Source organism: Crinia signifera, chromosome 19 (genome assembly GCF_055691185.1).
Source record: "Crinia signifera chromosome 19, ASM5569118v1, whole genome shotgun sequence".
Taxonomy (NCBI): Eukaryota; Metazoa; Chordata; class Amphibia; order Anura; family Myobatrachidae; genus Crinia; species Crinia signifera.
The window spans coordinates 30,773,295-30,787,618 of NC_139226.1; the positions used below are offsets into that span (position 1 = coordinate 30,773,295).

General features: G+C 49.1%; 2 protein-coding genes across 14 annotated transcripts in view; one reads left to right on the forward strand and one right to left on the reverse strand.

The window, feature by feature from the left end:
- Window positions 1-4,282, forward strand: part of MED25 (mediator complex subunit 25) — a 30,489-nt gene extending 26,207 nt beyond the window's left edge. For 5 of the 6 annotated variants that reach the window (XM_083162285.1, XM_083162286.1, XM_083162284.1 and 2 more), the window contains exons 16-20: window positions 345-452; window positions 540-623; window positions 1,944-2,123; window positions 3,473-3,680; window positions 3,820-4,282. In XM_083162285.1, coding sequence (XP_083018411.1) covers window positions 345-452; window positions 540-623; window positions 1,944-2,123; window positions 3,473-3,680; window positions 3,820-3,926 — 687 coding nt within the window. In that variant the 3' untranslated portion in view covers window positions 3,927-4,282. The remainder of the gene's footprint in view (window positions 1-344; window positions 453-539; window positions 624-1,943; window positions 2,124-3,472; window positions 3,681-3,819) is intronic. The other variant, XM_083162287.1, reaches the window with a different exon arrangement.
- Window positions 4,283-5,629: 1,347 nt separating this feature from the next.
- The window catches only part of LOC146042320 (protein kinase C and casein kinase substrate in neurons protein 1-like), a 60,117-nt gene continuing 51,422 nt past the window's right edge, over window positions 5,630-14,324 (reverse strand). For all 8 annotated transcript variants that reach the window (XM_083162289.1, XM_083162288.1, XM_083162290.1 and 5 more), the window contains 5 exons: window positions 11,735-11,910; window positions 10,590-10,710; window positions 9,885-9,979; window positions 7,465-7,559; window positions 5,630-6,296 (listed from right to left, as the gene is read on the reverse strand). In XM_083162289.1, coding sequence (XP_083018415.1) covers window positions 6,181-6,296; window positions 7,465-7,559; window positions 9,885-9,979; window positions 10,590-10,710; window positions 11,735-11,910 — 603 coding nt within the window. In that variant the 3' untranslated portion in view covers window positions 5,630-6,180. The remainder of the gene's footprint in view (window positions 6,297-7,464; window positions 7,560-9,884; window positions 9,980-10,589; window positions 10,711-11,734; window positions 11,911-14,324) is intronic.

Below are 14,324 nucleotides of genomic sequence, written 5' to 3' on the forward strand. Positions count from 1 at the left end.
AGAACTTGGATAGAGCCATTAGAACCTCACTCACTTACTACAGCTTCTAAAAATGCCCGTAGCAACCAATCGCATTCTATATCATTTTCTGGGATGCATAGAGCAGGCATGGCCAAACTGCGGCCCTCCAGCTGTTGTGAAACTACGCATCCCTGCATGCCTTGCCATAGTTTTGGCATTCCCAAATAGCAAATCTGTGGCGAGGCATGATGGGACTTGTAGTTTCACAACAGCTGGAGGGGCCATAGTTTGGCCATGCTTGCAATAGAGAATGGGATAAGTTGTTCTGGGCAACATCACCTTAGATGTTGACCTATATCGGCCATTGTGTCTTGTCCTTATAGATGGGGGCAGCTCAGTCTATGGCTGCGGGATCTGTACAGGCCAACCCTCAGGGCTTCTTATCCAAGCAGCCTGGTGCTCTGCCTGTGACGCAGAGCGTGCCGCAGCAGGTAGGCATCCCAGATAGCCAGCTGTTTGTCTATGCGGAATAAATTCTTGCAACCAGAACCTTACGTTTTTATTTTACCTTCCTCCAGATGGCAGGACAGCAGGTAGCCCAAGGCATGCCATCTGTGAACCAGGTGGCTATGATGGATGAGCAGCAGAGGACACAGAACTTGGTGAGCTCCTTTGTTGATGGTCATGTCCTTATGTTTTACATGCAGCATCATGTTCTTGGGTAAAACATCTCGGCCTGGCTGCTGCTGTGTGAGTGGAGGAGACGGCGATTGCCTGACATCCTGTATATGTGGCAAGATGGACTTCTCCTGCACCCGTACTTTCCTCCCAGTAGGGTATCGGTCTTGTGTGGGTGTTCCGTTGTACTGTCCATCACCTGCCATACCTGACCACACCTGTAGGTGTCACTGTCACCAGACAGTGTGCATTACTTGTTGTCCCTATCCGGCTCCCTCTAGGGCAGGGCAGGGCTGGGCAACACCGGCCCTCCAGATGTTGATGAACTACACATCCCAGCATGCCATGCATCAGTTTCAGCATGGCCACATAGCAAAACTAATGCAAAGCATCCTGGGATGTGTAGTTCATTAACATCCGGAGGGCCGGTGTTGCCCAGCCCTGCTCTAGGGGTTAGGTATAACTGCTGCAGCAACTCTTTGCTGACAGCTATGGCTTACTATGGGTCCTGGCTTTTTTTTAAATCTAAAATAACCATTTAGAAATCCTGAGCACATGACTCAGGGGTATTCAATTGGTACTGATTTTTTATTTTTTTAAGCCTAGGTGAAAAATCGGCACACCTTTCAACTTTTTTTTTTTTTTAGCTGTGTTTCAGCACAGTCCAAATAAAAAGCAAAATCGTGGGTGTAGTCACCTGATATTTAGTTATTTTTCGAAAAAATTATTAAAAACCTGTTGAAAATGGCCGTAATTGTCCCATTTTTCAGCTAGCCAAAAAAACAGGACCAATTGTATCCCCCCCCTTAAACATCACTTATTACATTGGGCTTCATACAGATTTGCACACAGGTCAGCCACATTGCCTGCTGGGAAATGTCTGCAGACCACAACATACAGAGTTGTCTGCACCCTTGCAGCTGCTCCGCCCCCATCCTATCTGTCCACAGGAGCAGCCGCCATCCCTATCACTAGGCATTTGAACTCCTGGTGCAGGAGATCAGCATTAAATCCAACCAATCTCTTGAGTACGGTCACCAGTTCCGCCCATTCAGACCAGATACAACTGAAATGCATACAACACTGTATCACCCATAGATGCGCATGTGAGTCACTGTGTCAAAAATCCAAATATGTGCCCGCCAAACAGACCAGGGATCAAGAGCTGCCCGACTATGCTCCGGGTGGTATCTCTGACGGTAGAATCATGGCTTAGTGTATCGCCTTATGTGCCAGTAAGAGGAGCAGACGTGTATGAGCGACGATCTCTCCGCTGACCGTAATATTTTGCTGCCTCCTTCCAGTTACATATCAGGGTGCAAAAACAGCCACCTCAGGCCAACACCCAGCCGTCGCAGCAGGCCGCACAGGCTGCCGTCCAAGCACCGGGACAGCCACAGAATCCACAGGCAGGAGCCATGTTACGGCCTCAGAATCCAGGCGCCAACCCCCAACTCCGAAACCTTCTGCTCAGTCAGCAGCCGGTGAGTATCGGCGCCCCACTGCTCAGCGCCCTATTCCCCCAGCCTGGATCTGCAGACCTTGGCTTCCATGCAGCTGTCCTTCCACCCTCATACACTGTAACCCAGTACACAGCACCATCTAGTGGCAGACTCCATTGACATCTGGTATATTACAGCAGCAATAGAAGGATGGGTTTGCCGGTCTGCGGCTACGTGTTGCTGTCCTCGGCGTCTGCGCCCATCATGGCCATCCAGGACTACGTAGGTCTGATCATACCCGGCTGGATCCATACTCTTACATGGATAATCGGGACAGAGGGGGTTATGCAGACCTGCTCACTAGGCTGCATATATTTGTTGCCTAGCGAGCATTTAAACGCCGCCCCGCTGAACGCACGGATGTGTACACTTACACACCCGCTCGCACGTGGACGCACAGAGGAAAAATCATTCGATGGTCGCTCACCATCGAACGATTTTTTTCCTCTCTTCACAGAGTAAGCCTGAACTTACTTTTATCCTGCACAGTGATGGCTGAAATGGGGCCAGGCACTGATGTCATGTGATGCCATCAGCCCGCCCCAAACAGGCAGGGCCACGCTTGCATTCGCAGATGTCCGCTCAGCGTTTCCATGGGGACCGCCCAGTGGCATAACTACTGTAAGGCAGCCCCAGCAGCTGCTTGGGGGAGCAAGCGGGAGCGGGGTCTGTGTGGGCGACAGCACCCACTTGACGCACTGACATGCTGCTGCCTGCCGCTGCCCACTGACTGAGCACCGGAGGCGAGTCAGCCATGACAGTGAAGACAAATCCCCCCCACTGACTCAATTGACTGTACACAGAGACGGCTATTGGCTACTGTGTACAGGATGGGCGTACTAGGGCGACCTGGGACGCATCTGAGCCAGGGGAAGCAGAAGTGTCTGCTGGTCTCTCTGCCTCTCTCCTGCTTCAGCTTCTCCGTTATGTATGTGACGCTGGAGAGGAGCCGGGGTGGGGCAAAATTTATAGTTACGCCACTGGGACCGCCCTCTGCCTGTCCATCATCTAGCAAGCACCCTGGCGGGGGGTGCACATGCCGAATTCGCTGCTCACCGAGCTGGTCTGAATCGGCCCACAAGTATCCAGTATATTCCACTCCCATAACCTCCTGAATGATGTCTCGGTTTTGATATAAGGATCAATTGATGACCCTTCCGTCAAGGTCAGAGAGCAGCTTGGACTGAGCGAAGTAAGCATGAGCAGCTATTCTGGGTAGCACTGGTTTATGACTCTCAAAGCTGCATTTTATTTCGGATGTTTGGCTTTTTCTTGCATTGTGACCTCAGTGTAAATCGTTTTCCAATTAGTAACGTGTTGTGTTTCTCCAGCCGCAGGCCAACGTTCCCCAGTCCCAGCAGCCCTTGCACCACCTGCAGCAGGCCGCACAGGGGATGTTGCCACACCAGGCACTCGGACAACAGATGCAGCACCAGGCCCCCGGCCAGCCTCAGCTGCAGATTCCAGGGCAGTCCCTTATGCACCAGGCCCCAGCCCAACAGTGGGGCAATCAAATGGCCCAGCGGGCACCTATGCCAGGTAAGCTAGAGACAAGTTTTACTGGCGCTTCTGTCTGGGGGTGTCACTTACATTGTTCTAGTCAGTGGGCTGACTGCCGTAGGTTGTGCTGGTACTGTACAGTTCTGTGTGTGAACTGTTATTTCTTTCCCTATCTCAGGAGTGATGATGAACGCTGGGCCCCGTGGTCCTGTACCCCAGTCAGGACTTCAGCAAGGCCAGGTCCAAAGTGTCATGGAAGATGATATCTTAATGGACCTCATCTGAACATAGGGCGCTGTCCCTTGTAATCCTCTCCTATCAGAGACACATTGGTATCTACCAGACCCCTTCACTCCATTTTCGGGTTCATATTTTCCTCTCTATAATCATCGTTATGCTCTTTAGTGCCTAGAAATCAACTCGCTGACAAGATTCTGTGCACTTCCTTCACCTTCCACCAGGTGGAGCCCTCAGGCCGGTTATTTTCTGTTAACCATGACACAATGGCGTCCAATCAATTTTTCTGGCTGGTTTTTATAATATGAATTAAAAAAAGGTCTTTAGAAGAAAGTAGCATCTTTGTTTATCTCCGACACTAAGCACACAATGTGTTATATAGCAAATAAATATTTTAGAATATACTTTTGTGTTTTGTTTTTCTCCTGTTACATTTCTGTTAAATAATATAACTGAGAACTGGAAGGCTTCTTCCATCTATTTTATTAAAGAACCTAAGTTACTACCAATAGTACATAGGTATCCCTCCGTGTAACACTCTTTATGCTCTGTGCTTAGCAGGGGAAATCTATAACCAGGACTTCTGCTACCGCAAAAAATAGGCGTGGCACTGTCTATAATGACACCTACTGAAGAAACTCGACTTCCTGTCTGACTGCTCCGCATTGGCTGCGCCGCTCCACCAATCCCTAGTTACCGCTGCATGCCCTCAGGAATCCAATTCAATTTACTTTCCATCCACCGCAATGCCTCAACAAGAACATCCCTACATATATCAAACCTCATCTCCGAATACATACTCTGTGCGCGTTTGGCCTTCGTGATAACTGCTTCCCTGAAGCGTCAGCCATTGTGTCTCCTATACTTCCTGCACTGGTACATCATTGCTTTTTGTCCCAAACTGTACCCCCACGCCACACTCGCCCCTCTAATGTTAGCTCTGCCCTTTATGTATTAAATTGTAATCTCTCACAAGAGCAGGGTCCTCTCTACCCTTTATCAAAATTGGTCCTATCTCCTTCGTCCATACATTTAATTTTCTTCCAGTCTATTCTTAATCCTGTGAGTGCCATTGCTGAGAGATGTTCAAAATATCCACTGAAAATGGCAGGGTCGAAGTCGAGGACTATGAATCACTGGTTATTTCCAGCAAATTATCTGAAGTCAATTTATTTAAGTTTTGTTAAACATTGCGCCCAAAAAATAACAGTCGCTGTGAGTGGAACTGGTATTTTTAGTATTTTACACATCTCTCACAGCAACGTTGGTACTCAAAAGGGTTAACCCTTCCCGTGCCCCGTTTTCAGGCTGCCCCTTCCTGCGCCCCGTTTGCAAGCTGCCCCTTCCTGCGCCCCGTTTGCAGGCTGCCCCTTCCCGCACCCCCTTTGCAGGCTGCCCCTTCCCGCGCCCCCTTTGCAGGCTGCCCCTTCCCGCGCCCCCTTTGCAGGCTGCCCCTTCCCGCGCCCCCTTTGCAGGCTGCCCCTTCCCGCGCCCCGTTTGCAGGCTGCCCCTTCCCGCACCCCTTTGCAGGCCGCCCCTTCCCGCTCCCCCTTTGCAGGCTGCCCCTTCCCGCCCCCACTTAAAGATTGATAGCATCCCTACTTTTTGTATATAGGAATTAGGTAAGGCACTGGTAATGTGTTCACGCTTTAGAAACACCCCGCCAGATTGTGTGGATAGATGTGGTTTAATGTGTAGTCCATTGCGATTCCTATCCAATAGAGAATAAAACACATTCCATTCCTTCCTGGTTTCTCTTAAGGCATTGGGTATGATTTATTACACAAGACCTGCGCACACACACACGGCTACACTGCATAGTCCAAGCCAGGCAGGAGACGGCACCTGAGATCTGTCTGCATTGCTTAGCGAATATCAGAGGACAAAGTATAGATGACTTCATGGACATCAAACTGATAGTACGGTGACATGGCGGTAATAAATATCCCAACAGGCAGTGGTCTTCCCTATTTGTGACGGTCATCACCAATATTTTCGGGGTAAAAGGACATTTGCCCCCAAGATTTAGGAGTTGACAAAATTCCTGTAAAAGGTCCATACTGTTCTAACTTCAATTGGCAATATACAGAGCGCTGCTGATCAATGTCAGGGTTTAATGTTCTCTGTTACTTCATCCAGATGAATGTTGTGGGCCCCAGCTTGTCTTCTGTCCCTGTATGCTTCTAAGGCCAGCAGGCAGACAGGCGTGGGGGACAGGGAGGCTGTGTGGATGATGGGATTGTCTGATTTATGCTGTCCCTGTAGGGCTGATTGTCACATACTGGTTTCCAGGAACCGTTCTCTATCCAGAAATAACTTCAACGTAGTTAGCTGGGTAAAGGCCCACTTGTCCGCGATCTGTCACCCCTTTACACCAGCCCTGGTCGTCCTCCTCTTCTATCTTTGTCAGCTCATCGCCTGCATACAAGACCACAGTTAGACATAGTACAAGTCTTTGTCAATGGGAAGCGGAACAGGGCAGATGGGAGGTTACTATAGAGAAGGGTCCGGTCCGGAGGAGGGACCGGTGTATCGTTACTATAAACTAAATCATTTATGTCTTCATATAATATAGAAGTTGCTGCTTTTCCCACCATTAATATCAGGACCTCAAATTGTCATTGTTTAGAGGCTGAATAAATGAAACTGCCATTCTCTGATTTATATGAAGCTGGTCCCTGCCCTCATCTCATTGGCCCAGCCACCTGCTGCTCCCCTGCACTTCCTGCTCCGAGAGGGAGGAGGCATCTCGCCACCCTTCCCCCGCACAGAATTACTGCAATATGGTGTCGGTGATATCTTCAGCAGATGTCCTACCGCACTGTGGAGTTCCAGGCGCATCTGTAATAGCCAGGTACCAACGTAATGTCGGCAATTTACAGTAGCTGCTAGATTTAGCGGGCCAATAAGTTATTATGCAAAAAAACAGGTTGTTTATTCCCATCAACCTATTGCTGTTAAAAAAGGGTATGGGTGATTGACCACTGAAGGTCGGCACCTGAAATAGTTAAATCTAGTGACTACAGCGCCAGCGTGCGTTGCTGTTGCCTGCAATTTGCTGACATTCTTTTGGCATGTACTGTAGCGTTTTCTTTATTACGCTTTTCATTTCTTGAGCACCACATTTACTAGTTGTCCTGTAACACTTTTGTAGTTCTGGAACAAGGATAGTAATTCTGAGACCATAAGCACAGCCATAGGGGCATGGGCGGACACTGGGCTGGATTCAAATGTTTTATCGCGCCAGATCTCCCGTCTAAAGTAATGAGAGATCGCAGGGCGATATTGCAATTTATTTTATCATCCCAGATCCCGCACATTAAGGTCGGGTTTAGGTGCGCAAGCGGCTAAACCCAACCAAACGAATGGCTGTGAAGCGAAAATCCCGTCCAAACGGGGGGGGGGGGGGGGGGGGGGGTGTAGGTAGCTTGCTGCACTGATGATTGTATGCCCCTTGGCAGAAACATTTGAATACTGCTGATGGGTGCTGAGTCGGGCAGCAAACATTTCAAACAGGCCCTATACGTATTCTAAGGATGGACTTTCTCAGTGTTGTATGTATGGCACAGGTTGGGTGGCTGCTCACCTGCTTTAAAGCTGAGTTCATCAGACTCCTGCCCAGAATAATCATACACAGCTCGTACACGGACGCCCGGAACATTTACTGGGGCTTTGTTCATGCTGTGGACCAATCAGATGACTGTTATTACAGGTGTGTCAAACATGGCTCTTCCAGCAACAGCCCTACTTGGTATGCCTAAGGGTAACGGCATACCCCATATATGATGGCCAGTGTTTTATAAAAGGTTTCAAGGCAGCCCAACAGTCCAGCTATTAAGGATGTCATGCTTAGGCACGGCTAACTTAATTAGTACCTTAATCAGTTTGAATATACTAACTTTGCACAAGTAGGGCTATCCCTAACACCTGGACTGTGGGGTGCCTGGGGAACCATTGGCATAGTCCAAGTGAGATGAGATAAATATGACTGATAGATGTAATAATGTATATATATATTTTTTTAGTTCTGTCTTGATATCACAAAGAGAAAGTTCCTCGCCTGCTCTTGGGGGGGGGGGGGTCACACTGTATAATAGGCTCTTCGCCTGCTTTCAGTAGAGGTCAAGCTGTATAATAGGTTCCTCCCCTGCTCTCAGTGGGGGTCACACTATAATAGGCTCCTCCCCTGCTTTCAGTGGCAGTCGCACTGTATAATAGGCTCCTCCCCTGCTTTCAGTGGGAGTGGCACTGTATAATAGGATCCTCCCCTGCTCTCTGTAGGGGGTTATGTTGTATAATAGGCTCCTCACCTGCTCTCTGTGGGGGTCACATTGTATAACAGGCTCCTCCCCTGCTCTCAGTGGGGGTCACACTGTATAACAGGCTACTCACCTGCCCTCAGTGGGGGGGTCACACTGTATTATAGGCTCCTCCCCTGCTCTCAGTGAGGGTCACACTGTATAATAGTCTCCTCATCTCTCAGTGGGGGTCACACTAATAGGCTCCACCCCTACTTTCAGTGGGAGTCGCACTGTATAATAGGCTCCTCCCCTGCTCTCTGTGGGGGTCATGTTATCGAACAGGCTTCTCACCTTCTCTCTGTGGGTCACACTGTATAATAGGCTCCTCCCCTGCTCTCAGTGGGGGTCATGTTGTATAATAGGTTCTTCCCCTGCTCTCAGTGGGGGTCATGTTGTATAATAGGTTCCTCACCTGCTCTCAATGAGGGTCACACTATAAGAGGCTCCTCACCTGCTCTCTGTGGGGGTCATGTTATCGAACAGGCTTCTCACCTTCTCTCTGTGGGTCACACTGTATAATAGGCTCCTCCCCTGCTCTCAGTGGGGGTCATGTTGTATAATAGGTTCTTCCCCTGCTCTCAGTGGGGGTCATGTTGTATAATAGGTTCCTCACCTGCTCTCAATGAGGGTCACACTATAAGAGGCTCCTCACCTGCTCGCTGTGGGGGTCACATTGTATAACAAGCTCCTCCCCTGCTTTCAGTGGGGGTCATGTTGTATAATAGGTTCCTCACCTGCTCTCTGTGGGGGTCACATTGTATAACAAGCTCCTCCCCTACTTTCAGTGGGGGTCATGTTGTATAATAGGTTCCTCACCTGCTCTCTGTGGGGGTCACATTGTATAACAAGCTCCTCCCCTGCTTTCAGTGGGGGTCATGTTGTATAATAGGTTCCTCACCTGCCCTCAGTGGGGGGGTCACACTGTATTATAGGCTCCTCCCCTGCTCTCAGTGAGGGTCACACTGTATAATAGTCTCCTCATCTCTCAGTGGGGGTCACACTAATAGGCTCCACCCCTACTTTCAGTGGGAGTCGCACTGTATAATAGGCTCCTCCCCTGCTCTCTGTGGGGGCCATGTTATCGAACAGGCTTCTCACCTTCTCTCTGTGGGTCACACTGTATAATAGGCTCCTCCCCTGCTCTCAGTGGGGGTCATGTTGTATAATAGGTTCTTCCCCTGCTCTCAGTGGGGGTCATGTTGTATAATAGGTTCCTCACCTGCTCTCAATGAGGGTCACACTATAAGAGGCTCCTCCCCTGCTCTCTGTGGGGGTCATGTTATCGAACAGGCTTCTCACCTTCTCTCTGTGGGTCACACTGTATAATAGGCTCCTCCCCTGCTCTCAGTGGGGGTCATGTTGTATAATAGGTTCTTCCCCTGCTCTCAGTGGGGGTCATGTTGTATAATAGGTTCCTCACCTGCTCTCAATGAGGGTCACACTATAAGAGGCTCCTCACCTGCTCGCTGTGGGGGTCACATTGTATAACAAGCTCCTCCCCTGCTTTCAGTGGGGGTCATGTTGTATAATAGGTTCCTCACCTGCTCTCTGTGGGGGTCACATTGTATAACAAGCTCCTCCCCTACTTTCAGTGGGGGTCATGTTGTATAATAGGTTCCTCACCTGCTCTCTGTGGGGGTCACATTGTATAACAAGCTCCTCCCCTGCTTTCAGTGGGGGTCATGTTGTATAATAGGTTCCTCACCTGCTCTCAGTGGGGGTCACACTGTATAACTTCACCTTCTCCTCTTTTACTTTTTTCTTTTTTACGATCTGTTGCTCAAAGTGCGGGTTCCACTCCTGCAAGGAAATACGAACAGAAACTCAGTATGGAGAGTTAGATATTGGGTATACATGATAATCCTGGAAAAGGCCCTGCGTAGAAGAGCTTAGACTGTCCAGATACATTCTACTTCCTAAACTGGATCAGATGAGGGTATCACACAATGTTAAGGGCTGTATATTTAGCAATGCCATAGTGCATAATGACACAAGAAATCCGGAACTGTCTGTGTCTCTTGGAAAATGGAAATACTGTAGGCCATCTATGGGCTTAACAGAGATGTCTGCCTACCTGCACTGTGACTATTGAGGGTCTGAAGGGCGTGTGCTGCATACGTCAATTCCAAAGATGGTCCTGTACTACTTTTGCGAACAGCCATACGTCTTAGACTTTTCGCATTTCTCCACCATAGCAGAAAGGTAAGAAGCCACACAGTGGAACTCCACAGCACAATCCAGGAGCTGCCACCTGAAGATGTTCACTGTCTCTTCTCATTGTTCTATTGCATTATGTTTGGACAATGACTATTATCTGCTAGGGTTCATATACTATATCATCGGAGAGTATTTCTACCCTCTTACCATGTACATGTTTAATATGTTCCTCTTTGCACATATGTCACCGTACCTCCAGCTGAGGCCAGTTCATTAACATTCCAGGGCCATGTTTGTTCCGCCACCACTTCAAATCGTCCACGTTGTTTACATCCAGAATTGCCTGGTTCAAATCGCCATATACCATCATTATACTGTGAATACAGGACAGTGGGATCATTTCGCATGTAGCTGCTGTCAAAATGATCTGCTTCAAGATGTTAAATAACCAGATATACCACCTTCCATATACCCGATCTGCCACATAATCCAACCACATTTCCCTGACCTGACTGCCAGCCACATCTCACTTCCACCACGTATAACTAGCCTCATTGCCAACCAGGGGCACATCTAGACTTTTCTTTTAGGTGAGGCCGTTAACAATTTTCCCTGACCCACAGCACAGTAGCCACTGCCTGGGGATCTCAGGGCACCCAGGTTCATCAGCAGTTCCGCACTCAATAAATCTAGGCTATAGCAGACCACAATCAATGTAAGATCGTTTAACCTGCCAAAGCTGCCATACAGGGAATAGAAAAAGATGGGGTTGGTGATCATTGCCAAGGGTTAAGGGAATCCCCCACCCTACCCTACCCTACCCTGGATCCGCCACTGCTGCCAAGCACATCTCAATGACTGCACTGCAGCCTCCTCACACTGACCTCACTATTAGGGTCACTTCACCTATTCCCTCCCCTTTTCATGGATCATGCCCGTCCCATTCCACTCCACCCTAGAGGCAGATAGAGTTTGTCACACAAAGCAATGCAGCTCTGCAGATCAGATATGTGGTGGGGGGGGTATTAGTGTAATGTGGAAGGGAGGAGAATCTATATCTGTAGCTGAATCTGCTGAATGTTTAAGGGTCCAGTTGGGGGTGCAGCACAGTTCAAAATTCAAATAGGGGAGCCACACTCCCTGCCAACAACTGCCATTCCAAGCTGACTCACTGGCAGTGGGTGTGGCTTCCCTATTTGAACTGTGCTACAGACCCTCCACTTTGTAAAACCCCTCCCCTACGTAGGCTGCACCACCAGTAGCTGCACCACAGTGCCAGCTGCCAGGCTGCAGTACCAGGGGCTGCCACACACCCCTCTGCTCCCGCCCAGCAGCTACTAATATGACATAGACTGGGACACTCACCTACCTTCTAGGAGGCGCTCACTGGCCACTTACCTCTCGTTATTAGTCACATCGAGGTGCTTGTGTATAGAGTGTAGGGTCTGTTTGAGGAAGAGGATTTTCTTCTGCTCTAGTTGCTGGCTTTGGTCGAACACGGTCTCCATCTCCTCCATGTATTTGGGATTATATTTGTTCATTTCCTGTAATGCTTTGTCATACCTCTGCTTCACCTGCAGGTGGCGTGAGAGAGGAAAGTCTCATTAAAACCTCTTCTCTGCTGGCCTGTCCTGGTAATCCTGCAGGCATGATATAGCCATCTTATCTAGCCTAACACCAGCCAGGGCATAACTTACTGTGTGCCACAAGCTTCAGGTATACATACCAGACCACGCTCATAGCCTGTCTCCATAGCAACTGTTACCCAATTCCAGGACAATCCAATCAAGTAGTCCCCTTATACCCACATATCAAAGGCCCCATGATTGCACAGCCATTACTGACTGGGCTAATCACACAGTATCTCCCCAACACATACAACTGTTCTTTTGCCAGGATCTGGGAACAATTATCTGCTTTGCACCTATCTCGATATCCCCTTATTTCCTCATAGATGTGCAGAAAAGATGGTAAGGTCGCTATAAATGCTGGTGGTTAGAGAACCACTAGGAATAGGACGTGTACCATGGCCCTAATTCTGGTTCACTCACAAAGGCAAATTCCTTCTCAAATGGACAAAACCATGTGCACTGCAAGGGGGGGGGGGCAGATGTAACATGTGCAGATAGAATTAGATTTGGTGAGTTATTTTGTTTCTGTGCAGGGTAAATACTGGCTGCTTTATTTCTACACTGCAATATAGATCTCAGTTTGCAGTAAAACCCCACCCATATGTAAGTGACTTCAGAGTCACTTTTATATGCGTGCACCTCCGCCATCATTCGATGGTCGCGACCATTGAATGATGTGAGTGGATCCCACTAGGCTGCGTACAATGGTGGGCATTCGCAGGCCCTGCGAGGGAATGACCCTTGCGAATGGGTGGTGGCCAGGCCACCGTTCGCATGGTGAGGTTTGGTGGACTCGCAAGGCTGTGACTTAGAAACCTTGAGAATGAACCGGAATAACCCCCTATATCTGTACCACCGATATGTCTGTGAACGATGTCATTCCCAGTCACATGGTGTTTGCCCTGCAGCACAGCCGATGCAGATATATTGGATATATTGGCGCTGTGTACAGACGACCCACTGACCTCCCGTACACTGGCTGCAGGCACTGACATCACAGCTTCGTGGCCGACTGCTGAAGGCCACCACACACCCAGAAATGTGTGGGCCTTCTGAGCGACAATAACGAGCAGGGCTGTTCTGCATCGCGCTCCTCCAGGCTGCACATCCCTGCCGCTGTGTGGGTCACATACGGCCATAGTCAGCCGCTTTCTGAGCGATTATGTAAAAATCGCCCTGTGTGTAGGCCCCTAAGTATGCATGCTGACACAATTGGCCACTCCGTCGGCGGACAAGTCGGCTATGTGTGATTTTTATCTGTAGCTTTTTTCGTGTTTCTGTGTCTATAACGGCTGCATAATTATTATAACATCGCTGGATACACTGGGATTAGTAGAACAGCTGCATCATTGAGCACACTGACCACTGAAGCACATTCCTTAGCTGGAAAGTCCCAGAGCTCCGCAGCAGAGTTCTATATCCCCTGGTGTTGGACGATGTTATAAGATTTTCCCCAGTTACAGCATGTGCACAGCAGACCCGTCACCCTCACATTGTGCAGGGGGCGCAAGGCTGGTCCTGACACAGAAACAGCGGGTGCCAGTCCTGGTAAGGAGGTCTCTGCAGGTTTACTTTATACAAAGGAAATGTGGTAAGTGCATTCTTATCCCCTGGTCTATAGATGAGGACCCGCTAGTTATATCTCAGCGCAGGCTTCAGTGCAATAATCCAAGTCTAATTACATGACAACAGTATTGTTCTACGTCAGGCATGTCCAAACTATGGCCCTCCAGCTGTTGTCAAACTACAAGTCCCATCATGCCTTGCCACAGTTTTTCTATTAGGAAATGCTAAAACTATGGCAAGGCATGCTGGGATGTGTAGTCTCACAACAGCTGGAGGGCCACAGTTTGGACATGCCTGTTATACGTAGTCTAGAACAGCGGTCCCAAAACTTTATCTGGATCTCCCTACCTCACAGCCTGGAGCAGTAAGTATAGATGCAGTGGTGTGCACTTTATGGTGCAGTGCAAAGGAGACAGGCCAGCATATCTGGATCTCCCTTCCCCGCAGCCTGGAGCAGTAAGTATAGATGCAGTGGTGTGCACTATATGGTGCAGTGCAAAGGAGACAGGCCAGCATATCTGGATCTCCCTGCCTCGCAGCCTGGAGCAGTAAGTATGGGTGCAGTGGTGTTCACTATATGGTGCAGTGCAAAGGAGACAGGCCAGCATATCTGGATCTCCCTGTCTCACAGCCTGGAGCAGTAAGTATGGATACAGTGGTGTGCACTGAATGGTGTAGTGTAAAGGAGACAGGCCAGCATATCTGGATCTCCCTGCCTCGCAGCCTGGAGCAGTAAGTATAGATGCAGTGGTGTGCACTATATGGTGCAGTGCAAAGGAGACAGGCCAGCA